The sequence below is a fragment of the Paroedura picta genome, chromosome 5 (assembly GCF_049243985.1).
Source record: "Paroedura picta isolate Pp20150507F chromosome 5, Ppicta_v3.0, whole genome shotgun sequence".
NCBI lineage: Eukaryota > Metazoa > Chordata > Lepidosauria > Squamata > Gekkonidae > Paroedura > Paroedura picta.
In genome coordinates, this window is record NC_135373.1 from 67,942,988 (window position 1) to 67,969,741 (window position 26,754).

Below are 26,754 nucleotides of genomic sequence, written 5' to 3' on the forward strand. Positions count from 1 at the left end.
CCTTGTTGTGGCAAGGGGGCTTGCGTAGCTCAGTGAAGCTATGAGCTATGCCGTGCAGGGCCACCCAAGACGGACAGGTCATAGCTGAGAGCTCTGACAAAAGGTGATCCACTGGAGAAGGCAATGGCAAACCACTCCAGTATCTTTGCCATGAAAACTCTATGGACAGTTCCAATAGGCATAACGATATGACGCTGGAAGATGAGCCCCTCAGGTCGGAAGGTGTCCAATATGCTACTGGGGATGAGCAGACGGCTAGTACGAGTAGCGCCAGAATGAATGAAGCGACTGGGCCAAAGCCGAAAGGACGCTCAGTTGTGGAAGTAACTGGTGGCGAAAAGACAGTCCGATGCTGTAAAGATTTTTATTCCATAGGAACCTGGAACGTCAGATCCATGAATCAAGGCAAGCTGGACGTGGTTAAACAAGAAATGAGAAGACTGAACATCGACATTTTAGGAATCAGTGAACTAAAATGGACAGGAATGGGTGAATTTAATTCAGATGACCATCAGGTATACTACTGTGGACAAGAATCTCGCAGAAGAAATGGAGTAGCATTCATAATCAATAAGAGAGTAGGAAAAGCAGTCTTGGGATACAATCCCCAAAATGACAGAATGATCTCAGTTCGAATCCAAGGCAAACCATTCAACATCACAGTGATCCAGGTCTATGCCCCAACCACTGCTGCTGAAGAGGATGAAGTTGATCAGTTCTATGAAGCCCTACAACACCTTCTAGAAGCAACGCCCAAAAATGATGTGCTTATCATCATGGGGGATTGGAATGCTAAAGTAGGAAGCCAAAAGATAACCGGGATAACAGGCAAGTTTGGCCTTGGAGTACAAAATGAAGCAGGGCACAGGCTGGTAGAATTTTGTCAAGAGAATACAATGGTCATAGCAAACACTCTTTTCCAGCAACCCAAGAGACGACTCTACACATGGACATCACCAGACGGTCAACACAGAAATCAGATTGACTATGTGCTCTGCAGCCAAAGATGGAAAAGTTCTATCCAGTCAATAAAAACAAGACCAGGAGCTGATTGTGGTTCAGATCATGAGCTTCTTGTTGCAAAATTTAGGCTTAAATTGAAGAAAGTAGGGAAAAGCACTAGGCCACTCAGGTATGAACTAAATCATATCCCTGACGAATACACAGTGGAGGTGACAAATAGATTTAAGGAATTAGATCTGATAGACAGAGTGCCTGAAGAACTATGGACGGAGGTTCGCAACATTGTACAAGAGGTAGCAACTAAAACCATCCCAAAGAAAAAGAAATGCAAGAAATCAAAATGGCTGTCTGAGGAAGCTTTACAAATAGCTAAGGAGAGAAGGGAAGTGAAAGGCAAGGGAGAAAGAGAAAGATACACCCAATTGAATGCAGAATTCCAGAGAAAAGCTAGAAGAGATAAGAATGCCTTCTTAAATGAACAGTGCAAACAAATAGAAGAAAACAATAGAATGGGGAGGACCAGAGATCTTTTCAAGAAAATTGGAGATATGAAGAGAACGTTTCATGCAAAGATGGGTATGATAAGGGACCAAAATGGTAGGGACCTCACAGAAGCAGAAGAGATCAAACAAAGGTGGCAAAATTATACAGAAGAACTATACAAGAGCGAGCTTAACATCCGTGATGACCACAATGGGGTAGTTACTGACCTGGAGCCAGACATCCTGGAATGTGAAGTCAAATGGGCCTTAGGAAGTCTGAGCAACAATAAAGCTAGTGGTAGTGACAGCATTCCAGTTGAACTATTCAAAATCTTAAAGGACGATGCAGTAAAAGTGCTACACTCAATATGCCAGCAAATTTGGAAAACTCAACAATGGCCACAGGATTGGAAAAGGTCAGTTTACATTCCAATCCCAAAGAAGGGCAATGCCAAAGAATGTTCAAACTACCGCACCATCGCACTAATTTCTCATGCTAGCAAAGTTATGCTCAAAATCCTACAAGCTAGGCTCCAGCAATATGTGGACCGAGAACTTCCAGAAGTACAGGCAGGATTTCGAAGAGGCAGAGGAACTAGAGATGAAATTGCCAACATACGCTGGATCATGGAGAAAGCTAGGGAGTACCAGAAGAACGTCTACTTCTGCTTCATTGACTATGCTAAAGCCTTTGATTGTGTGGAGCACAACAAATTGTGGCAAGTTCTTAAAGAGATGGGAATACCAGAGCATCTTATTTGTCTCTTGAGAAATTTATATGCAGGTCAAGAAGCAACAGTGAGAACTGAACATGGAATCACTGACTGGTTCAAAATTGAGAAAGGAGTTCGGCAAGGCTGTATACTGTCGCCTTGCCTATTTAACTTGTATGCAGAGTACATCATGAGAAATGCGGGATTAGAGGAGTCACAAATTGGGATCAAGATTGCAGGGATAAATATCAACAACCTCAGATATGCAGATGATACCACTCTAATGGCAGAAAGTGAAGAGGAACTAAAGAGCCTGTTGATGCGGGTGAAGGAGGAGAGTGCCAAAGTTGGCTTGAAACTCAACATCAAGAAAACAAAGATCATGGCATCCGGCCCTCTCAATTCCTGGCAAATAGAAGGGGAAGAAATGGAGATAGTGACAGATTTTATTTTCCTGGGCTCCAAGATCACTGCAGATGGGGACTGCAGCAAAGAAATTAAAAGACGCTTGCTCCTGGGGAGGAAAGCTATGGCAAATCTAGACAGCATCCTAAAAAGCAGAGACATCACCCTGCCAACAAAAGTGCGTTTAGTCAAGGCTATGGTCTTCCCAGTTGCAATGTATGGCTGTGAAAGTTGGACCATAAGGAAGGCCGAGCGTCAAAGAATTGAGGCTTTTGAACTCTGGTGCTGGAGAAGACTCTTGCGAGTCCCTTGGACTGCAAGGCGAACAAACCAGTCAGTCCTAGAGGAGATCAGCCCTGACTGCTCTTTAGAAGGCCAGATCCTGAAGATGAAACTCAAATATTTTGGCCACCTCATGAGAAGGAAGGACTCCCTGGAGAAGAGCCTAATGCTGGGAGAGATCAAGGGCAAAAGAAGAAGGGGACGACAGAGAATGAGGTGGATGGATGGAGTCACTGAAGCAGTAGGTGCAAACTTAAATGGACTCCGGGGAATGGTAGAGGACAGGAAGGCCTGGAGGATCATTGTCCATGGGGTCGCGATGGGTCGGACACGACTTCGCACATAACAACAACAACAATACATATATATACGCACATACACATACATATACATACATATACATATACACACACACACACACACACACACACACACACACACACACATATATATAGGAGGTTTGTAGGAGGGAAGGAAGGCTGGTGTGCAGTTTGGGGCAGGTCTCTCTGTCTGTCTGTCTGTCTCTCTCTCCGTGGCAGCAGGGGTAGCTCTCTCTGTATCTCTGTCAGCAGCTTGGGGGCAGCTCTCTCTGTATCCCTCACAGCAGGAGCGATAGAAGGGAATGAGGGCTCATGTTCAGTCTGGCAGGGCTCTGTGTGTCTCTCTCTGTCTCTGGTACATCACAGAGGAATGTGGCTACCATCCAGGAAGGGAGGGCAGGAGCTGTAGGGGCAGAGCCAATCACTCTGATTTGCCCTATTCCATCTTGGACAGCCAGACACATTCCACCCCCCAGGCTGTTTCACAAATATATAGAGGAACCATGGATAAGGTAAAGGTAAAGGTAAAGGTATCCCCTGTGCAAGCACCGAGTCATGTCTGACCCTTGGGGTGACGCCCTCTAGCGTTTTCATGGCAGACTCAATACGGGGTGGTTTGCCAGTGCCTTCCCCAGTCATGACCGTTTACCCCCCAGCAAGCTGGGTACTCATTTTACCGACCTCGGAAGGATGGAAGACTGAGTCAACCTTGAGCCGGCTGCTGGGATTGAACTCCCAGCCTTATGGGCAAAGCTTTCAGACGGCTGCCTTACCACTCTGCGCCACAAGAGGCTCTTAAACCATGGATAAGGATATATATATATATACATGTCTGACCCTTGGGTGACACCCTCTAGCATTTTCATGGCAAACTCAATACGGGGTGGTTTGCCAGTGCCTCCCCCAATCATTACCGTTTACCCCCCAGCAGCAAGCTGGGTACTCATTTTACCAACCTCGGAAGGATGGAAGGCTAAAATTCATAGAGCTGGATCCTACCATTTTTTTTTTTTTTGCTCATCCAATTTCCCCTCTTCCATGTAAGCTTATCCCCATGTGGTTTTTGTCCAAGTGAGTTCCACAAACTCTGGTATAGCCTCTTCACTAGGGAGCAGCTGTTCACACCCGAAGCAGCCAGCGCTGCGGCGTGGGGGGGGGGAGGCGTGGGTGCTGGCATGCCAGTGGCCACCTCCCCTCTCCCCCACACTGTGGTGCTAGCTGCTTCAGGTATGAATGGCCGCTTCGGACACCAAAGCGCCCAACCCTACTCTTCACTGATTTTTTAAAAAAGAATCCTCTCCCCTTATTTCAGTGGTGGAAATGGTGGCGAAGTATGATGACTCAGAGTAAAACCTTTTCACTGTAGATTTTCTGAAAGCACCATGGAGTTCTAGTATATCAGAAAGGACAACCAGTATCCTTACATGTAATTCTCCCTTCCCAGAGATGCTCCTGACAGAGGACGTATCTCACTCAAAAGCCTTCTGTTCCAAATTTTATGTTTCTAGTGCATCAAAGATGGCATTAGAGCATGTTTCCAGTAGCTTCCTGTCATTATTCTTGTAAAGTTGACCATGTATCTTTTTACCACTCTGAAATCCTGCAGAGTATCCAGTCTTCCTAAGGCTTCAGTGTTTTCAGAGAGTCATGTGTTGCTGTTGATGATGGTTTTGATTTCTCATACCTAGCAAGAGCTGATGTGCAAGCTTCTGGGGCTAAAGCCATCTGTCAAATTGGATGATCTTCGAGAAGCCATCTACTTTAAACTGGACAAGGATGAAAGGCAGCTGGAAGCAATCGAATGGTAGGAGACTGCAGAAACAACCATTCTTTATATACATGCCTCCAAATCTGTTCTGCAGATAACCAGATATATGACACATAACAGAACTGCCAATTAAGTGCACAGAAAACAGCTGTTCCCTCAACCAGCCTCAGGTTCCTAGAAACTTTAATTGGAGTGAAGATCTGATGTGAAGTAATGCTTTTAGCTGTTAGAACAAGGTTTTGTCTGTAGGTCAATAGCTAGTCTGAAACGGCACAGAAATCCTTGCTTCTTGAATTTCACTGTATCAGCATCAAGCTGAGTGAAGCAGAGACATGTTGCACATGCCTAATCTCCAGCCAGTCTGAGACCAAATGCATTTATGGAATGGAGATGTGTGTGCTGTGCCACCAACCCTTTCCCCAGAAATAGGGTCAAGGGCCTTGGCCACACAGATGTAGTGTAGGTGCTATGCTTTTGATGATGGGACAGATTACTAGGTGAAGAAGTTGCTGTCTATCCCAGTTTCTCTCCCCCTCCTTCTAATTGTAGTAGAAGAGCTACATCACCCAGCAAGCCTTTCTGACTTTGCACCCCTATTCCCTATCTGGGAATAACAATATTTCTATGAAGCACTCTATTGGTATAGTTACCCTGCATATGTAATGTGCTTGTTTGGACAAGTGTCTTCATTTTTATTGCACTACTTCAGGTTGGGATTGCTTGGAGATGAGCCTGTTCCAAGTGCAGATACATTAGTGGGTGCATTGGCCAAACACATGGAGATCAAGCTGTCTTTTGGTATGTGAAACAATTATTATTATTATTATTATTATTATTATTATTATTATTATTATTATTATTATTATTATTATTATTATTATTATTATTATTATTGGATTTATTTCCCGCCTCTCCCGATAGGCTCGAGGCGGGTCACAACAACCAATCCCATTAAAATTCCCATTAAAACATCAATCTACTAACATGGCGGCTAAAAATCCCGTCCCTCCCCCAATTATTAAGAGGTGAAGAGGAAAGGATAAGGGAGTAGCGTACACTCCAACTCCTAGGGGGGGAGCGATGTCCCTGATTCGCTGACCCCAGCCTCAACCATAGACCTGGTGGAAGAGCTCCGTTTTACAGGCCCTGCGGAAAGCTGACAAATCCCGCAGGGCCCGCAGATCACCCGGGAGCTCATTCCACCAGGTAGGGGCCAGGACTGAAAAAGCCCTGGCCCTGGTCGAGGCCAGGCGCGCTTCCTTCGGGCCGGGGACGACCAACAGGTTCTCACCCCCAGAGCGTAAGTGAAAATGAAACAAGTGGTTAACTATTATAGGATACTTTTGCAAGGGGAATATGCCTAGTTTAATTTCTGGAGTGTTGTTTATTTCTAGTAGAAGAGAATTATAGCCTTCACTTTCCATGGCAGTATTTGTATGACTATCAAAGCCTGGGGACAGAGATGAATGCTTCTATTATGCCTCAGTGATGCATGTCCTCGGTACACCTGATTGATCATCATCAATAGTGTTGAAGCGGATGGACCACTTCTATTCTGATATAACACAAAGAATTAATCAGATCTCAGAAGCTAAAAGTGCATGGTTAGTATTTGGATGAGAGACCACCAAGGAGGCCCAATGGCAAACCACCTCTGCTCATCTGTGGGGTCACCATACATTGGCTGCAACTTGAAAGCACTTCCTACCACAGAGCAGGAAAATGCTTTGTTTCAGAGAGGGAAAACCTGTTTCACTGGGAACCAGAAGCAAAATGAGAGAGGATAGGAGAGGATACCTTAATGCCCCTTAAAGTATAGATAGGGACTCTGGAGATAATGACACATGTTTACAGTTCATTGTCGAACTTGCCTCTTGTAATTATTTCCAGCATAAAGAAATGGAAATACAGATTTCTGCCTCTTTTTTAGGTACTGGAGAGCGAGATATGATAGTTATGCGAAATGAAATAGGAATCAGTCATCCATCTGGTCATTTGGAAGAAAAATACATCAGTCTGGTAGTTTATGGTGATGTTAAAGGATATTCTGCAATGGCTAAAACTGTAGGGTATCCTGCTGCCATTGCAGCCAAGATGGTTCTTGATGGTATGTATGTGCAAGGCTCTTCCTATGTTTTGTCAAGGTAATCTGGTTTGGGGTGGGGGGCTGTTGTTTTGGTCATGGATGGTGTAATACCATTCCTAAAAGAAACATTATTACTATAGTGACTGTAAATGTGACAAGAATCCTTATAAATAGTACTATTATTTATTTACAATATTTACAATCCCACTTTTCTGCCTGATTGGGGCCAGGAAGGTGGCTAACATTTAGAGCAGGCATAATAAAAGTATAACATAAAGACAACTAAATCCAGAGCTGGAATGCACATCTAAGAGTCAAAACTACAAATTAATTTGTAAGGCAGAAAGGGGATTGTTGAAGTTAATGCCAAGCAAAACAACAACGAAAACCTTTACCTACTGGTGGAACACAGTTAAAGAAGGGGCAGATGGATTCCATAATCTTGTGAATACCATTGAGAAATCCCAAAGTCCAGCTTTAGAAAGCAGGGGCATCTCAAGCTGGACCTCAGAAAATGGTAGAAGATAGTAGATGGGTAGATTTGTAGGCGCTTTTGTGTTCCTGATCCTCAGCCATGTTCAAAGCAGCTCTGTGTGAGTTTTTAATTTTATTAATGTGAACCCAATAGACATTGATTTATCACTTTTATCTTCCAGGGGAAATTAACACCAAAGGCATGGTAATCCCATTGACGAGGAATGTATATGGACCTATATTGGAACGGGTTCAAGCTGAAGGCATTGTATATAATATCCAGAGTGTTATCAAGCAATAAAAAACAGTTTGTCTTTTTGGGTGGGGAAGGCTTTCCTATCTGTCTCTAGTTTTCTATGCATAACTCAAAGCAAACTGTCCAGAGGCATGACCCAGTGCAAGGTGTTTCTGCACAAGCCCCGCTGAATGAACAAGAATTGCCCAGGTGCTCCCAAAATGAATGGCTTTTGTGGAGGTCCTGTGGACCTGGAAATGGCTTGTGCAAGAGAACTTACATATTACTTACCCATCAGCTTATATGGTCAACATGTCCTTATTAATTATCATCCTTATTAATCATCTGGAACAGTAGTTGCCTTCAAAAGAGAAATCCTTTATATTGAACTTGTTCTGCCAATGTCCAAACATTTTGATTGTATTTTAAAATATGTTGCACTATTGTTATGTGTAGTAAAATCAAGGCTTTATTTTTCAGGGGTGAACTTGTCTTTAAAATATGTAAGAGCTGGAGAAAACTGTAATATATATTTTTGTGAGCCCAAACTCAGATTTTTGTTTATTAATTTATGATATATGTAAAGAATCCCATTCTCAAACTGCTTATTCTAAGGAACTTCTACTAAACTCAGTATACATTTTCAGAATAAGTAGCTAAATAACTGTTTCTTCAAAGAATGTATATAAGGCAACTTTTCATCCTTACATGATTCATTTTTGGAGAGACAGTCACTTTATGATGAAATCCATGGGAATAATCCTTTTATGAACCAGTTTATGAAACATTCAGCTCTCCTGTACAAAGCATTTGGTTTTCCTGCTTAGGAGTAGCTAGGTAGCCAAACTGATACAAGTCCATTCCCAAAACCTTCTTCCATAAGATGATCTATTTTTGATACTTAAAGGCCATTGCTGACATTTGAAGTATATTATCTAGATAAGAGCTCTGTATGAGGTCTTGAAGAATCACTGCTAATTGGGGTAGGGAAAACTTTAAATAAACCAATGGAATCAGGCAGCATTCAAGTATTTTGAAAAATCCCAGATCTGAATATCAGACCATTATTAGGATTTGGATTTTTCAGAAATATTATTATTATTAAATTTCTATACTGCCCTCCCAATGAACTGTCTCATGGGGGGTGTACAACATGGAAACATATAACAGTGCAAATTAAACCTACAGTTAAAATTAGGTTTAAGCTAAATTAAAATTGTTTAACAGAAACAATGTCAACATCTGTAGGCAAATGTATCACTCAGATGTCTTAGAACTAGATTTCTGTCTGGAAGTGACTTTGATCAGTAGATGTTATCTGGTTCACTGGCCCCAACTAAAAGCCTAGTGGAAGAGCTCTGTCTTACAGGCCAAAAATACAAAACAAAACAAACAAACAAACCACAGCCAAAATATATATTTTTTTAATTCAATAGATTTGAATTGATAAAGTCCCATTTTTTTAGCACACCCCTTAGTTTTGATTCATGAAAGCTTATGATGGAATGAATGTTAGTCTTTAAGCTGCCACTGGACTTCTGCTTTATTGTGCTGCTACAGCCTAACATGGCTGCCCATTAGGGATGTGTGTTTGAATATTTCCAGTCTGAATACATATCCCCCAAATATCTTATTGGTTATTTTCCAGATGGGAGTCTGGAAGGTATTCGGGAGTTTTTGGGATAGTGGAAAATCAGTCCCAAATATCCTGGAAATATTCAGGAGTAACCAGGAATACCAGAAGCCAGAGACTTAATGCTCCTGAGGCTGTTAATTTTTTTTTTTTTAACTTGGTCTTGCCAGACCGGCTTAGCTTGCATTGGGTTTCTTTTGGTCTTGCAGTATTACATTCTTTGCTCAGGTTATTTCATGTGGAGTTTGTTGTTTGCATTGGATTGTCTGGTTCAACATTGGCTTGGATTCTCTGACTTGATATTTGCTGAGCATGTGCAGCATTTCTCGGTAAATCAATTTAGCTTGGAAGATTCTCTGATTTGACCTGTACTTGTCCCATGATTCATCTGAGACTCTTTGGTTCTGTATTGGTTCTTTGGACTTGTTGATTCTGTCTGTTTTGGGGAGGTTTTTGGCCAGTCATTACTTAGCCTGGTCTTGAGTGTTTGATTCCTATTTGTCCTGGAACAAAGTTTGATGCCAGTGGTACTTTTAAGACCAATAAAGTTTTATTCTGGATGTCAGATTTTGTGAGCATGCACGCTTTTTCAGATAAATTGAAACAACAGTCACCAACCATTACATATATGTGAGGAAGTTGTTGCCAGGAAGGACCAAATAGAGTCAAGACACATAAGTAATTGAACAGCAAATATTTCTAAGGCTGGATGAAAGCAATTGGGAAGACCTATGAATAGTAGCAAATCAACATTACAGGAGTTTACAACAGATGTGAGTACTGAATGATGTTAGCATGTGTCATGAGATAAATAGCCAATATCTCTGTTAAGTCTTGGGAGTTCCATGTCCTGAGTATCGTAATAACTTTAAACTCAGCAGACTCCCATTCCAGTCTGATTCTGAAGTTCCTTTGCAATATAATAGCTACTTTGAGGGTACCAATTGAATGTGCCCCATTAAATTTTCCAGAACGTATTTGGAACCCAGATAACTGAGAATACATCTCTCTGATATATGGATCCAAAAATGCCATTTTTTTCAAGGTATACATCCTTACTGCCCATCTGTAATGTTGTGATGTTCTTGAGTAAAGCTCCAAAGTAGTGTTTTCTAGAGATGGGCATGAACAGATTCACAAGCCAAAATTTGGCCCGTTTTGTGGCTCCTGAACTGAGGTTCAGGGGAGATACCCTCCCTGAACATTTCCCTGTGTATTCATCTGGTTCAGTTCAGGGACTTGAGCCATTTAAACCTAATGGCTGAACAGGGCGGTCTGCTCGCTAGCTGTTAGGTTCAAATAGCTCATAGCTATCCATGTCACTTGCCCACTGCCAGCCATTTTACAAGTCAGCTTTGCTTGTCTCTGCTTTGAAGAGGAGGGGAGTGAAATCTATCAGTGAAATGGCAGTCAGCCGTTTTAACCTAGCCAATCAGCTGTTCAGTTTAAATTACAAATGGTTGTGATTTAAAAAGCAAACTCTACCCAAATCCCAGATGTAGCTCTTCAGTTCTGTTTCTGCCGAACTTCTCTCATGAATAAAAAGATTCCTGCTTTTGGAGCTTTCCTTTTAGGAGTCTTAATTCTTCGCATAGAACAATGTACGCGCATTGCTGGATTGTGCATCAGTCAAAGTTTCTGTGTTTCTACGTGTTTCTATTTCTGAATAGGTTTGAATCACTGCATTGTTTCCTTATAGGTTTTGAGGAATATGCAGATACTGATTTTTAAGTAATCCAATTGTTTTGCTACAATCCGTATGATACTAAATAAAATAATTTGACTTCTTTGCTATTTATTTCTTTGTTGTGATTCCGCTTTTGCACTAACATGGTCCTTCACATATTTGCATATAAGCTGTATTGCTAGGTTATGAGCAGGTGATTGCTTTAAGAGTGAGGCAATTAATATACTATTGTGCTGAATAATGCAATAATGTGGAATTACATAAAGTATAAATCAAAATATTGTCTGAACTCAGGGTCCAAGCAAGAAGGGGAGGGGCAAAAAGAATTACTGTTTTGCAGGGACATGGAGAGGCAACACGGAGCTGCAAGCTGATGGGAAATCTCACCAATGATCTCTCAGGGCTCATTGTTTGAAGAGGAGGAGAATGCCCCTTCCTTCTCCCTTACTTTATCCGAGACAAACAACCCTTTTATTTTATTATTTTTTGCTCAGGAAATTGTAGCCTCACCTTGATTGTAAAACTGCCATTGTTCTAGGTGAGGTCTCTCAAGCTTCCTTTTGTCCCACTCTGGTAAACAGTTTTGTTCTAACTCTGCAAGAGTGATGCTGTTGGAAAGAAACAGCCAGGGTCAACTCCTCTAAGCAAGAAGCATAAGAGACAGCTGTGAGACAAAGCCTCTTCATATGGGGGCTGAGTTAGCCCTTCTTCAGGCTGAAAGATTAAGGTCTTATCTCTCCTCATGTTGACAAGGATCGGTACAATTTTTCCAAAGCTTTCTTCCACTGTTCATTGTAGTCCACATAAATGAAGACAGTGTTTTCAGTCACACATATTAAGGTGAAATGTGTTACTGGAGTGTCAGGAGCTTTTGCAAAATGAAAAGCAGTTGACAGTTTCAGCTTCTGCAGTAAATGGCAATTTAGGCAGAGAGATGTCTATTGTGAGCATGCTGACAAGGGTAGCTCATTGTCAAGCCTCCCCCCCCCCCCCCGCCCCACATCAACCTTCTTTTTTGTGGCAGCTTGAAAACAGCAAACAAGACTTAAGTTGACTTTGCTAGTTAAAGATGTCTTATATGGCTTGCAGTTACTTGAATAACTTTATTTATACACTTGACCCAGTTTTACATAAGCAAGCTTCATTTCTTCTGAGTCTGTTGCATGGATTACAATGTAAATTAATTGGAATATGTCCTATTTATCTGAGGGAATTTGCTTAGCTCTGTTTAGGAACCAAAGCATATTTATTAAAAATGGGTAATCCAGCACAGGTTTAAGATTATGGAAGCTTTCTTATAATTCTTTATTCTCCCCCAGTCAATATGTATTGATAAAGAGATTATCCTAAGGACTTATGTTTTAAATAACTAGTCAGCATGCTAAAATGATGAATTTAATTGCAGATGCAGAGGGAAGGGACAACTGGAGGCTGTGGGGTAGACTTTTTAGGATATTATTTTTAAGGAACTTTGCCACACTGAAGTGAAGAACTATTTGTTTGTCATAGGTGATTACTTCTACCTTTCATTTTTCAGAGCTGATCTGCTTTTAGTGTTTTGCAAAGAACGGAGTATCACTTTGTGCACTGAGGGTTTGCCTTGTTTTTGCAAGACAAGTTGGGTTCTGTGTTTTGGGTGGGAGAGACCAATTTTTGGGTGGGTAAGAGAATTAAAACACAGGATTAGGGAAGCTGCCATAACAACAAAAAAATTAACCCCGTGCCACTTATATCCCGGAGGCTAGTGTAAAGGGAAAATGATGTTGTCTGCTTAATTTCAGTGCTTGTTTTGAGGAAACTAAAAAGGGGACGGGTTGGCCTGTGGAAACTGTCTGCAGTTTTAAGCCAGTGACAGATGTAACTTGAAAGACTTCTCAAACAGGTATGGAAATTCACACTTGGATCCATACTCTTCTCATAGCAGAGCTATAACTGAATTGTATAACTTCTAATTGCATTTATGGACCTTGATTGGGAAAGGTGCTATAAAGTATTTTAAATAATGTCTAATATGATGGAAGCTCAGTCCTAGAGCCCCCACATATGCTATAAAAGGCAGTTCATTAATATACATATGCCCTGCTCCTTTAGAAAGCTCAGATCATCTTCCACTAATGGCCCCAAAGGTTTTCACCTGTTTGATTATAGACAGGAATACTTTTATGCAGTTTCCTCAGGCTAGCCTATTGCCTTTTATAAATAAAAATATTAGAAAGCTGAATTCTCTCCCTGTGCCACTGAAGGTTTCCCTGCCTTGATCTTATTAAGGTTGTGAAATTTTCCAATTACAGTAGGCTTTTGCAGTTCTCTTATTGTAAAGAAGCTGGTAGGCACTAGTTTATGAAAGCCCATAAACTGGGGTTGAGGCTCACCTGTCCCTGAATGTCTTGCAGAGAAGGTAAGAATCTTGACTGTGTGATGGTCAACAAATCCTAAATGCCTGTATAGTGCAAGCATGGAACCTGAACCTCCGTGAATCGCGGCATTATAAAAGGTAAAGGTGTCCCCTGTGCAAGCACCGAGTCATGTCTGACCCTTGAGGTGACGCCCTCTAGCGTTTTCATGGCAGACTCAATACGGGGTAGTTTGCCAGTGCTTTCCCCAGTCATTACAGTACCCAAGCAAACTGGGTATTCATTTTACCAACCTTGGAAGGATGGAAGGCTGAGTCAACCTTGAGCCGGCTGCTGGGATCAAACTCCCAACCTCATGGGCAGACAGCTTCAGACAGCATTTCTGCTGCTTACCACTCTGCGCCACAAGAGGCTCTTCCCAGCATTGTAAGGCCTCTCTATTGTACTGTCGCTGACATTTATAGCACCAAGATATGTGCATTGGAAGGGGGGGGGAGAGGACTTAGTCGAGAGCCATTCTGAATTGGGCAGGATAAGGGAGGGATTTGGGGAGTAAGATGCTACAGTTTAGGTTTTGGACCAGAAAAGTTGATGTGACTATAAGAGAGGAGAGGAAACATGAAAAAAACACTGCTCAAACTTGTCCCTCTCTTCGTTTCTTTCTGGCTCCAAAAAAGGGACTGGAACTGTCAAAACTGTGACCTGAACCATCTGTTCAGAACTGGATGTCCTTTAAGGATGCATGTTGATGGCAACACTTGCCTTTCACATTCTTGCTTTCACACTAAATGTGATGTAGTCCTTGGGAATGCCTATTGCTCTTGTTAAAACAAGAGAAGAAGAAGTAACCACACTGCATTCTCTTAACAATAACAACCCACTGCATTTTTTTTTTTGCACACTGATCTTGAATATATCCAGGCTTTTGAACATTGCTTTGCATCTTAAATGCCTGACCCCAATTTCTTTGGCCCCTGCTATTGAAAGTAAATAAATGCCTTTGTGTAATGCATCTACCTTAAACAGTGCCAACACACAAACTGCAATATTGACATTTATTTTTGCAATGCCTTGGGTAAAAACAGTTTAAACAATGCTGAATACAGATGTTATTCTCATAGAAATGTCGCATTTCAAAACAAGTATTTTTTCAGTTCCACACAAAAATTAAAATCACATGCAGAGATATGGTTACTTACTTAGGGTGCATAATAATAATATCAGGAGATCTTTGTTAAAATTAAAAACAGGTACTGAACTACATCATTTTAACAAGGCAAGTACACAGAACTAGAAAACTGACTTTGTAGTAAAATATAAAAAATCTACAATTATAAATATAAATTTGGTCCATGGAATCACTATAGAAATATTTACAGTAAGTATCAACTAAATGCCTACCAAAATCTTAAAATGCTGAATATTACAGATAACAGTATTATATTTACAATCTAACATAATAAAAGTTATATTTCTAGCAAACATAAGAAATGCTATAAATAACAGTAAGGCAGATATTTTAAAAAATGATGTGTGTTGCTGAGAACCCCTAGTGACTACATTTATGGTAAAATTTAAGCTAAAATAAAGCCAGAGAAGTGGAATGCTAATACTGTAAGAGGACCACAATTTCAGTCTTAGAAATACATTATTCAATCAAATTAGTCCAAACATAATAAAATGCATTACAAGAATTTTTTCCAAAAAGGCACACATTGTTAAAGATATAAGTTCAGCAATAAAGTCATATGCAACAATTGTGTTTTTCCCCATAAGACGGGAAATATAAAAATCCCCCCTTCCCCAATGTATTTCTATGTAAGTTAAAGCAATTATACTGAAAAAACCCCGGCTGAAACCCCCCCAGCTCTGAATTAGCACTGAATGCTGGACTCTGGTTGTAGTCAAACTAAAGACTCGAGGCTCTCTGCTGCATTGCCGTCCGGTAAAGCTGAGCCATTACTGTCTATGGATACTGAAGGATTTTCTTCTTGCCTTGAGCTAACAAGACTGAGGATAGTTTTGTACAGAAACTGATACTGGTCCTAAACGTAGGAGGGGTAGAAACAACACAAGATTATTGTGGTTGGTCTGGATTGTAATAATATTTCATGTGTGAAACCTGAAAATGTGTCATGCAGTTTTTTGAATGTAAATAGAACTTTGCTATAATTTTGACAGTTTTCCTTTCTGCTATTCTTACTCATACCAGGTATCAAAACAGCATCAGGTTCTTGAGATGTTGAATCATTTTAAGGGTCATTTATTTTTTTTTCATTGAATCCAATATCTACACAATGACATTTAATACTGGCTTCTGATTAGAGGAGGTATTACTTATGATGGTTGGTTCAGGACCGAATAGGAAGCCCTGCTTGCAGACGGCTGAAAAAGTGTAAATGGCATAAACCTCCTCAGAGTAGAGAAAATGCCAACAACTCAGACTTGCCAGTGCTGTGGACTGGACTATCTCACAAGCTGAAGGTATACATTGAGATTGTTTTCAGCATACATAAAAATGTAAAGTGGGAACTTATGCTTGGAAACATGCCTGTTATATATGTACACTCATTGTGGGTTGACTTCTTGGTCTGATGATTCATCTACTCTACTACACTATTTTGGTGAAAATACGTTTCCTTTGGTGTATGTAGCTGACTGCCTAGAAACGTGCTGGACTCATCCTAGGCAGGTGCATCACATCTATACACTGTCCTCTTGATCATATACATGACCACACACCTTATAAGCATGAGGTGCCTCAGAAGAATCTAGGAGTCTGACTAGGGATGTACACCAAAGGAAAATTTGGTATAGTTTAGATTCAGCAAGAAATGATTCTGGCTGCTACCCATTATCATTAAAGGAATTTGGGTTTGGGTGAATCTATTTGGGATCTGAGGTATTTTAAGGGACTAGATGTTTATTTTAAATACCTGGGAGCCCACCAAATGGCTGATTGCACTGAGAGAAGTCTCTCAGTGGGATCAGCTGTTTGTCGGGCTGTAAGCCAAACCTCCAGCTGGTCCTGGGAGAGACTTCTGTCCCTGGATCACTTGGATTGTGCGGGAAGGGAGGGGATATTCAAACTGCTTTCCTGTACAGCCAGGTTCAGATAATGCCAAAAAGTACCCGAATCAGTATTGATTTGAGTATTTTCAGACTTATCCAACCTGAATTGCCTATCCCTAAAAATTATGGTAAAAGGTATTTCCTAGGATCAAAAAGTTTATCATAAAACAGATGTGCAATCACCCTTCATCTCCAGTACTCAGTACTGAGTACTGATTCAGGGATGTGATTTTCAGGTGCAAGAGCCTATGGGTGCTTATTTGAAAAAAAGAGCAGATTTAGTCTTTGTGACATCTAAAAAGGATGACCTATTTTTGATTGTATGTGTTGCTGTAGACTAGTCCACTTCACTACCTTCTGAAATGAACAGAAAAGCATCAAACATATAAGGGGCAGCTGTTTGAATTTCAAAAAGAATCACCCAGTGGAATTTTCATCTTGAACTGATTCACCTTATTTCTTCCATCAGGTTTTATAATGACATAGCCCCTTTCTTTGCAAAAGATGAAGAATCTGAGCTGTCAACTGTGACACAGAGTACAAAAGAAGAGGCAGGTGGCTTACAACTCAGAACCATTAAGAGAAAAACCAGAGGGCTACTATGCATAGTTCATTACTAGACATTGGTAATTGGAAGGGCAGGGGCAATACACAAGCTGGGAATAAGTGTTCACATATCTCCATCATTTAGGCCAGGCTTTTTCAACCAGAGTTTCGTGAAACCCTGGGGTTTCTTGGTGGCCCTGGAAGGGCTTCCTGAATGGATGGGAGTTAATTAATTTTTGATATATTTTTAAAATGTGTTAAACATTTATCGGATGATAATGACCATATGTGGGAGGAGCCCCGGCTGGGTGTAAAAACAGCTATATGATGAAACGCTTAAGACAGTTGATCCATATGGTGATGGAATTCTGAAAATGGCACCAGATCGTTATATACTTACTATGTCTGTGAAGACTCCAGGCCTCATCAAGTTTATCATCTTTGCTACGTGATAAACATCCACACAGTTTTCATTTTCTAGTTGATGCATGAGCGTTGTTAATGCACAGAAAGTACCTGCTGTCACTCCTCCATGTCTTTTGAAGGCATAAGTGAGAGACACACAAATGGGTTATTTCAACACTTTGAGAAGGTCACCATGTTTCTTAATACATGCCATTTAAGGGGGATGGGGGGTGGATGGTGGGATCAGATCACATGACTGTTTCTGGCCAGTTCACTGGTTCTAAAAATGTATCACCTATAAATAATGAAATTGCCTAAGAACTGGGAACATGAATACCAAAAAGCACAAACCCATTGGTTTGGCGCAGGTACTTGTCCCCTGTTCATTACACTAAAAATACCCTGAAGTCTCTATATATTTAAACACTGCTAATGCTTTTTGTATGTTTTATTTTTGTAATATGATCTTGGGGATGATAGGAAGTACATTTTTTTCTGAAATTCTTGTCCTTCCTTTCCTGCATCTTGTAATGCCAGCTACAAAAATGTCTTACTTTTTCTTAAATTGATTCAGTTGGTTGTATTATTTTTAAGAGCAAAGTCCAGTTGAGTAGGTGTGTGAGCAGTGTACGAATATAGCTGTCCAACAAGTACACCACTTATTTCAGTACTTACTCATCATGCACAATCATGGGTCCATCTCTGTTGGAAGTTTCTTCTTTGATGACATTTATAAGTTCAAATGTTTTACTAATTGGGCTATCTGGATTTGGCCACCTAGGACACTGAAAATGCCTCACTTCTAAAACATAGTCATCCTAAGAAGAAAAATACAAAATTAATATCTTCTGTCTGTCTTAAAATGTTCAAGGCAGAGATTGTCTTTATCTTTGCTTGTTCATAGAACTTCACACGACTTTTGTTCACCTGCCTTCGTATTAGTTTAGCTGTTGAGTATACTCTTTGATTTCTTTAAATGACATAACAGACAACCCAAATCGAGGATTATGTGTCTTTATAATGGCTCTTTGAGGCTGTTCAGTTGCCATCAATATATGCACAAAGAGTGCCAAAATATGAGTGGCCAATAGCATCCATGTCCATAACTGTTCATGTTATGCATATAAAAGGGCATTTCTAAACTGATTTATATCCTTCTAAAAGTCAGTTCAAGTCAGTGGGCTTTGGAGACCTAACTGTGCCTAGGATGGTACTATAAAAATACAGAGCATGTAGTTTCAAATATGGAGACTGGAAAAATGAATTAACTTTAGATTTATTGTTTTGGACATCAGGCTGCACAGCTTCATAAAAGTTAACATAAAAATGAAACTTTTAATGGCATTTATAAACACATAGGTTGCAGGACAATCTTTGAAGTTCCCTTCTTTATGAAAACAATCTTCTGACAAAATATTTAACTCTGCATGATTTGATGTAGGCTATGAATTTCACAATTCAAAACACAGTAAGTTTTTTATTACAAGCTGGGGTAGCAACAATACCTGGGTAGCTTCTAAAATGAAGTCTTGGATTATAAGCTTCTCTTCATTGGATAAACACTTGTGTTCTTCTGAAATCAGACTGACTTTAAAGCTCTCACAATTGATAGGCTCCTCTTTGTTTGGCCAGTAAACAAATTCATCTTCAGCCTGAGAAAGAGAGAGAAACCTCTAAACAAATGCAACATTTTCCAGGAGCAAAAGCTAAATGTAGCTATTTTGTGAAGCAAATAATATACACAATCTGTGTAACATAGTATAACTACTTTAATTTAGAATTTTCATTAAAAAATGTGATAAAACCCCAGTTTGCCATCCCTGTTTTTATAATGAAAAAAGCAGCATTTTATTTTCATATTCCGGACATCAAAATGACTATCAAATGAACCAATAAGGAAATCAAATAGTAGAATATATATCATTCATATTGCTGACATACTTTCACTGGATGAAAATACTGATGAAAAACAAAGTATTTTGATTTCACAACATAATATTACCATATTCTGACTATCTGGAAGCATTACAACGATCTGAGCATTGTGGTCCCATATCATTCTCCAGAAATCTTTGATGGTATGTAGGAGAGGATGCTGAGTAATAATGTATTCATTGCTTTGATAGTAACCCTGCAAAGCAAATACTGTTAGTTGAGAGCGGATACAAATTTTAATTCAATTCAATGCCTGTAGAAGAAATCTGTACAATGAATTAAGATTCTAGTCGAATACTTAAACGACAGACAGGGTACCAAACTTACAGCTGAATTGTACAGACCATTTGTGATGACTTCCTCAGGAAGTAAGTATTCCTATATATAGCAAATTACCATGTCACAGAGAAAGCCAAGAATGTTTCCCCCTGAGATATAGGTGTATATCACATATTTATTCTGCAGAATCCATATGATGTTTCTTGAATCTGATCTTCAAAATGGTATTTTTCCAGTGATTTTTGAAGCTCCCATCATCCCCTGAAGCTTGAGATGACCTGGTAATACAGTCTCATCTGGCTTTAATGCAGGGGTTGCGACCTGATTGATAATGGTGTGTTACTTGCTTCTCTCTATTCTCTATCCACCCTTCCACTATTACTTGTTCTGCAATTAAGTTCCTTGAGAAGAAACTTGGTACAGTTTCAAAACACAGTGAAAGTGGCAAGAAAACTCCTAGTTGGGACTAATAGGAATAGTAGTGACAGAGGCAAGAGCTCTTTTCAGGTGAAGATATAGGCAGGCTCTCCCATAGAAGTAGAAGAACAGACAGCTGATATTTCCCCAGAACAGCTGGAAATAAATATTAGTCCAAATCAAGGCTAACAAATAATTTAATATTACCAACCCTTCCACAATGTACTATTTTAATGATTGTCTAGCCTTACTCTGTTTTGAATACTATTTGAGGGCAAACAGAAAAGCTACAGATGAAGTGTAATCCATCCAAGGAATCTCTACAGATATCTGACAAAACTATGTCTTTGAAAAAAAAAATCTTTTGACTTACCATAATATAGGAGGCATTGATGTAGTCTGTACCTTCACCTGACAATGATGAAATACCAACTCTAGATCGTTCCACTGTAAAACAAATATGAGAGCTAATTCCTTCCTCGTAGCAAATATCCTACTTTAATTCCAAAAATAAACATAATCTCAGAACCACTTTTGTGGGTTCATCTTCATTTGACGGCCTAATACCAAATAGGCAATACTCCTTTCCTGGGACTTGTCTGCCAATTTCTTCCTTATTGCATGGGGAACAATCGGGTACAAAGGAAGTTATGAATATTCCTCCTTTCATTACTTTGGGTTTTCTTTTGCGGATGTAAAACTTTTAACCAATTTTCATTGTTGGTATTCCTGATTAATGTAAATCTTTTATGCCATTTACACTTTATGTAAAAACAACATCTAAACATGGTAGTGTTGAAAGGAAAGAATACAGCATGATACGCCATTGTGACCAAATCAGCACAAAATCAGAAGTTACAATATTGGATAGATGGCTGTTATTTATCTGATTTTGCTCTCATATTCAACAACCCATTTCCCAACAAACCTACCAGGAATGATGGATGAGGTCCTGTTCTTTTCTCTGTTACATTGTTTCAGTGCAATTGAATAATCACACTGCTGTATATTAGACTGGCTCAGAAGCTGAAGACAACAGAAATAAAAAGAACACTGTCTATTTCAAGTTAAATATAGATGTAATATAAGATCAGACCAAGAACACGTATATTTTTCTATAGGGTCACAAGGATGAATGATCTCATATCTCTTACCAACCTGCAGGATCAGTCAGCTTGCAAACAGGGAACTGAGGCTAAAAAAAAGTGTCTTGCCTTAGTTTATGGCAAATGTGGAATTTGAACTAACAACTTTCTTAAGTGGAAGGTCTGCCCTGATGATTTGAACAGAAGGAACCACAGGCTCTGGCAGTTTGAGGAGCAGGTTTCTAAAAGCATCAAGACAAACAATAAACTTTTCTTTAAATATATCTGGAGCAGGAAACTAGCCAGAGAAACAGTGGGGCCTTTGGATGACAAAGGGATATGAAGAGATGGCAGAGAAGCTCAATGACATTTTTGCATCTCTGTTCACTGTGGAAAGTGTGGAGCATGTGCCCATGCCACAGCCACTATTTTCAGGAAGGGAGTCTGAAGAACTGAACTGAGACAAATTATTGGGGGAATTAAAAACGGATAAGTCTCAAGGTCTTGATGGCATACAACTGAGAGTTCTCAGGGAACTCAAATAAACGACCCTGAGCCTCCGGGGAGGGCAGTATACAAATATAAAGAATAAAGAATAAATAAATGGGACATAGATTACATTTATGGGTTAGTAGATCAACTATCACTACATTAAGTTGCTGTACCAGAACACTGAGAGTAGCAAATGTTATGCCATTTTTTTTAAAGGATTCCAAAGGTGAACCAGGAAATACAGACCAGTCATCCTAACGTTTGTCCCAAGCAAATTTGGAAAAACTGTAATTAAAGACTGAATTATTAGAGACAGAGGGAGAAGGCCTGCTATCAGCATGGCTTCTTAAAAGGGAAGTCCTGTCTCAACAATTGTTTTTTCTTTGAAAAAGTGAACAAGCATGTGACCCAGTAGATGTTATATGTAGATGTTATATATAGGGACTTTCAAAAGGCTTCTAACAAGATACTGCATCAAAGACTCCTGAATAGGGATGGGCATGAACTGGATCACAACCCTAAATCCATCAGAATTTGGTTGGTTTGTACCCCTTGAACCCAGGTTTGGAGAAGGCACTGACCCAGAACATTCTTAGACCTTTTGTCTTCAGCGGTGGGGCCATTTAAGCCCTCTGTTTCACTCCCCCCTTCCAAAAAGAAGTAAAACAGAGGTTTAAAATGGCTTAGCTACTGAGATCTGATGAAATCTTAGGCTATCCAGCTCAGGATCCCTACAGGCACAGATAACTTTAAAAGGGGATTTGACTGGAAGATGGGTCTATCACCGGCAGCTATCCATGTTGACTAAAGGGAACCTCCATGTTCAGAGGCACACACCCAGGTGACATCATCAGGAGATAGCCTTGGCCTCTATACCCTGTTTTTGGACCTCTTCCAGAGGGATTAATTGATACAGCAGGGCTCTTACGGTTGTCCCCTTTTTTAGTTATTATAATCCTATAAAATGCAAGGGTATACAATGATTTGTTCCTTGCAGAGGAAAAATGAAAAGAAATAGAAAGCACTGACACATTCTGCTCTATTTGAGGGCTGGATATTAATCGACTAGATGTGATCCAGGTTTGCCTTCTGCCTCTTGCCCTTTTTTGACATACCAGTTGCTGAGGTCTGGTGCTTAAGAGTCTCAATGGTGAAACTTGTGAGCCACCATGCTTCTGAATGATATCTTCTGATTTTCATTCAGCTCCTTGAACATCGTGATAGGTACATACACAGGAATGGCCACGTAAAGGCTGCACATGTGGCTTTTCAGGACATCAGGGGGAAAACGGCTCTGCAGTATAAACTCTATTAGAATGTAAGCATCTTGTTTCTGCCACATTGGTAACTTCCAATTCCTAAAGCTGCTTTCACACATGTTGAATTATTTTCTTTATTTATAGCCTGCCTTTCTCACATGGACTCAAAGTGGATTACACAGTCATGCACTTCAGTGCACTTCATCAATCATGTGCAACTGTATTTTCCTACTACATATAGGGAATTCCAATAGCAAGCAATTGCTAAGGTGCATTGAAAATGCAGTATCAAACATGTCTTAAAGCAGCCTAAAATCTCTACGGGATTCTAAAACTTCCTCTGCTGATCCTGTGGTCCAACAATACAATAAACTTCTTAGTGCTGTACTGGCACACCTGACTGCTTAAAATCCACAGGATCTCACCTTGAACTGCTTCTCTAATCTTGTTTTTCCTGCTGGCCCAGGAATTAAGAGAGAATTAACATAGGCGTGAATGTGACTTTCAGATACTTCTGTCTCTTTGCTAAGTATTGCCTCGACAAGTGCATCGTGAATAAAGACATACTGCTCCTGGTCAGGAAAAAAGAAACAATTTAATTGATAATATGACAGATCCTTTAAGGTGCGCTATATATATATATATTTGTACTATAGATATTATCATTATACCAAAAGCATATGCTATTTCTGGATGAATTTTAAAACAGCCTATATTACTAGACACTCATTAGCATCCTAAATGGCAGAAATTCTGTCTGGTATGCATATGAAATAAGTAAGAATTGCAGATTACCATAGTCTGACACATTTTACATGTCTGCATAGGAGCTTCTAAAAGCATGCTCATGTTAACATCAAATCAGAAATTCATGTGGAATTCCCCAAAAAAGAAACAAGATGTACTTCTGAGCAAACCAACAGTAATGCAGCACCTTTGCCAAAGCAGACAATGCAATTTAAACTGGTCCTGAAGTTGTCCCTAGTTCCATGGGTACATCCTCTTCCCACAACAGACACCCTGTGAGGTAGGTGAGGCCGAGAGAGCCCTGATATTACTGCTCGGTTAGAACAGCTTTATCAGTGCTGTGGTGAGTCCAAGGTCACCCAGCTGGTTGCATGTGGGGGATCAAACTCGGCTCACCAGATTAGAAGCTAGCACTCTTAGCCACTGCACCAAACTGGCTCTAAAGACTGTGAGTGGGTGGGCAGGAAGGGATGTGCCAGCGTTTGTTTCTTGTGGCTATTCCTTGCATACCCAGGGAATTGCTAATTGCCGCTGTGGGGTGATAGGTGAGTTTCCTCCAGGCCAGGCTGGATTCTGGAGATTTTTGGTGGAAGAATCACTTGGGCATGAAATTGGGGTCACCGTGGGTGAGCAGGTAGTTATGAATTCATGCATGGTACAGGGCTTAGAAAAGATGCCCCTAAAGGTCCCTTTCAACTCTATGGTTCTTTTATTCCATTCTATGAAAAACTGCTCACAGAGCCTCACAAAATAAGAACAATTAAAACAATAACCCAGTAAAAGTATCTCAACCTTAAAGGGGAGGGATTGTGCTCAGTAACAGAGCATCTGCCTTTCATGCAGAACTTCCTACGTTCAATCACCTGTTAAAGGGATTAAGTGGCAGGTGATGGAAAAGACCAAAATCCAACAGTTTGACTCCATTTGTTCTACTAAAAACCACCTATAACCATCATAAGTACCAATAGGGCCAGAAAACAAAAACAAGTGCCATGAACCCAACACTTATGTCAAAATCCAAATTTAAATAGCTTTCAGACTGTAAGTCCTGCTTTCTTTTCATTGTATCCTGAAGCAAAACTCTTTACATTTACTTATGCCATATTTTGTCAATCTATTTTAAAGTGCCTGTCAACTTTTATAAACTCTTGTGCTAGGGAAATAATACGAAACTTAGAGCCAAACATTTCTCTTACCTCTGTCTGAACCAAGTAGTTCCTTTGTGTTCGTATGTGCTTCAGGAATCCAAATATATTGACAGTTCCTTCATGCTGAATTTGTTGTAGCATACTATCTAATACAATATATGTGCCTGTCCTTCCAACTCCAGCACTATGAAACATTAACACGAATGAAGATAGCTGAATCTATCAAACAGCAAAGCTGTCTATATTTTATTGCCCACTACTCCCAGCTGAACTGGCTCATGGAGGGTTACACATTAAAATCCCCACAATAAAACCCCAATAAAATAAAATTATCCCCCCCCCAGTGGCAAAAATAACCTCCCTCCCCCTCTACTCCACAACTTCCCCAAACCCCCTGCCACAGGGATAGATGGTAATCAGATGGTAAATGGGGAGTAGCAGATGTTCTAGCTCAGTGGTCCCCAACCTCTGGTCTGGGGACCAGTACGGGTCCGTGAATCAGTCGGTACCGGGCCGCGGCTCCTCCTTGTCCTCCTCCCCGGCTGCTGCCTTGGGGGTTGCCCTGCCACTCTGCCGCCGGCTCATCTTTGGTGTTCTCCAGCAGCTTCTGCTGGCAGTGCCCCCCAGCGAGTGGCAGGAAGTCAGGGGCACCAGTGGGAAAGCAAGTGGAGCAGGGGCTCAGGCTGCGGCAATGTTCCTCGCAAAAGACTACCTCCCCTGGCCTCAGTAAGATTGTCAACGTTGACTGGTCCACAGTGATAAAAAGGTTGGGGACCACTGTTCTAGCTGATACAGTTCTTCAAACTGTAAAAACAGCATTTCACAAAAACACAGGCAGCCAGAAAAAGGGGGATGTAAAAAGGAGACATGGTGCTAAGCCCTGCTTTAGATATCATGGAGGATTGACCAGTGTCTTAGCAGCATCTAAAATGTACCAACTGTTCAAGAAAATGGAGTGGACATAGATAACTTGCAAGGACACCTTTATCTAAATGGAAAGGTGAGATATAAATATTTTGTTAAATAAATAAAATGAATTGCAGTGGTTTATGTGGTAATCGCATTGCTTCTGAGCCATTGCTATGTTTATACTGTTTAACTTAGAGATTTGTGGGAGCAGTCATTAGATTTTTGCGAGTAATGCAAATAGATAAACAAGTAATATATGAACCTGTGCACCGACTGTGCTATTTGGAGCAGTCCATGTTTGTAGTCCTTTCCCACTAAGCACTGTGCACTTCTTCAACCTATTTTGAAACAGTCTCCACCGATACCCCAGTCCTGTATATTAGACTGCCTGAAGGGCCCTTCCACAGTGTGTTTTTAAAGCAGTGCTTTTTCCACTTCAATTTTTCTTTGGGGGGGGGAGGTTAATCTGGAGTTTTTAAGCTTCCTGACTAATTTTTTAAATCCCTTGTAACAAACTTTTGTAAACTTTGCTTTAAAAGTTTCTAAGCACATGAGCAACAGACTCAGCAAATTTTCTGCAATTTTCGGTAGCATGGTTATTGTTTTAATGAAGCTATATTTAAGATCAGCACCCTTGAGATTCCACAGAAAGTCATCTTATCAATATTACAAATAATTACACTTCAATTTAACCCGCCCCACTCCCCAGGTAAACAGACCTGCAGTGAACCACGACTGGTCCCACAGCATGGCGTTTGGCATACGATGCTTTTCGAACAAATGTGAGCACTGGCAGTGTATATTCAGGGACACCCATGTCAGGCCACTGAGTGTAATGATACTGCGAAACTAAGCGGCCACTGGACCGCCCTTTCTGGGAGCCCTGCAAGAGATAAGAACAATTAGCTATTAAAACTGAAATAGAGACTAGTGCTTCATTACAGAAATGACACAACTAACACTTTACAAACACCACCCGGAAAACAGACCATCTCTGTGTTGACCACATCTAGGCCAGACAGCAGAAGAGAGAATTCAGAAAAGTAATCAAAGCAACA

General features: G+C 40.4%; 2 protein-coding genes across 7 annotated transcripts in view; one reads left to right on the forward strand and one right to left on the reverse strand.

Moving 5' to 3' along the window:
* Positions 1 to 7,810, forward strand: part of AASS (aminoadipate-semialdehyde synthase) — a 38,617-nt gene extending 30,807 nt beyond the window's left edge. Inside the window, exons 21-24 of the mRNA XM_077338386.1 lie at positions 4,854 to 4,969; positions 5,643 to 5,731; positions 6,864 to 7,040; positions 7,676 to 7,810. Coding sequence (XP_077194501.1) covers positions 4,854 to 4,969; positions 5,643 to 5,731; positions 6,864 to 7,040; positions 7,676 to 7,794 — 501 coding nt within the window. The 3' untranslated portion in view covers positions 7,795 to 7,810. The remainder of the gene's footprint in view (positions 1 to 4,853; positions 4,970 to 5,642; positions 5,732 to 6,863; positions 7,041 to 7,675) is intronic.
* A 6,633-nt stretch (positions 7,811 to 14,443) lies between these two features.
* Positions 14,444 to 26,754, reverse strand: part of PTPRZ1 (protein tyrosine phosphatase receptor type Z1) — a 123,899-nt gene continuing 111,588 nt past the window's right edge. For all 6 annotated transcript variants that reach the window (XM_077338392.1, XM_077338391.1, XM_077338388.1 and 3 more), the window contains 10 exons: positions 26,416 to 26,579; positions 24,836 to 24,971; positions 23,318 to 23,464; positions 20,989 to 21,082; positions 20,430 to 20,503; positions 19,428 to 19,556; positions 18,931 to 19,077; positions 18,101 to 18,243; positions 17,421 to 17,556; positions 14,444 to 15,447 (listed from right to left, as the gene is read on the reverse strand). In XM_077338392.1, coding sequence (XP_077194507.1) covers positions 15,307 to 15,447; positions 17,421 to 17,556; positions 18,101 to 18,243; positions 18,931 to 19,077; positions 19,428 to 19,556; positions 20,430 to 20,503; positions 20,989 to 21,082; positions 23,318 to 23,464; positions 24,836 to 24,971; positions 26,416 to 26,579 — 1,311 coding nt within the window. In that variant the 3' untranslated portion in view covers positions 14,444 to 15,306. The remainder of the gene's footprint in view (positions 15,448 to 17,420; positions 17,557 to 18,100; positions 18,244 to 18,930; positions 19,078 to 19,427; positions 19,557 to 20,429; positions 20,504 to 20,988; positions 21,083 to 23,317; positions 23,465 to 24,835; positions 24,972 to 26,415; positions 26,580 to 26,754) is intronic.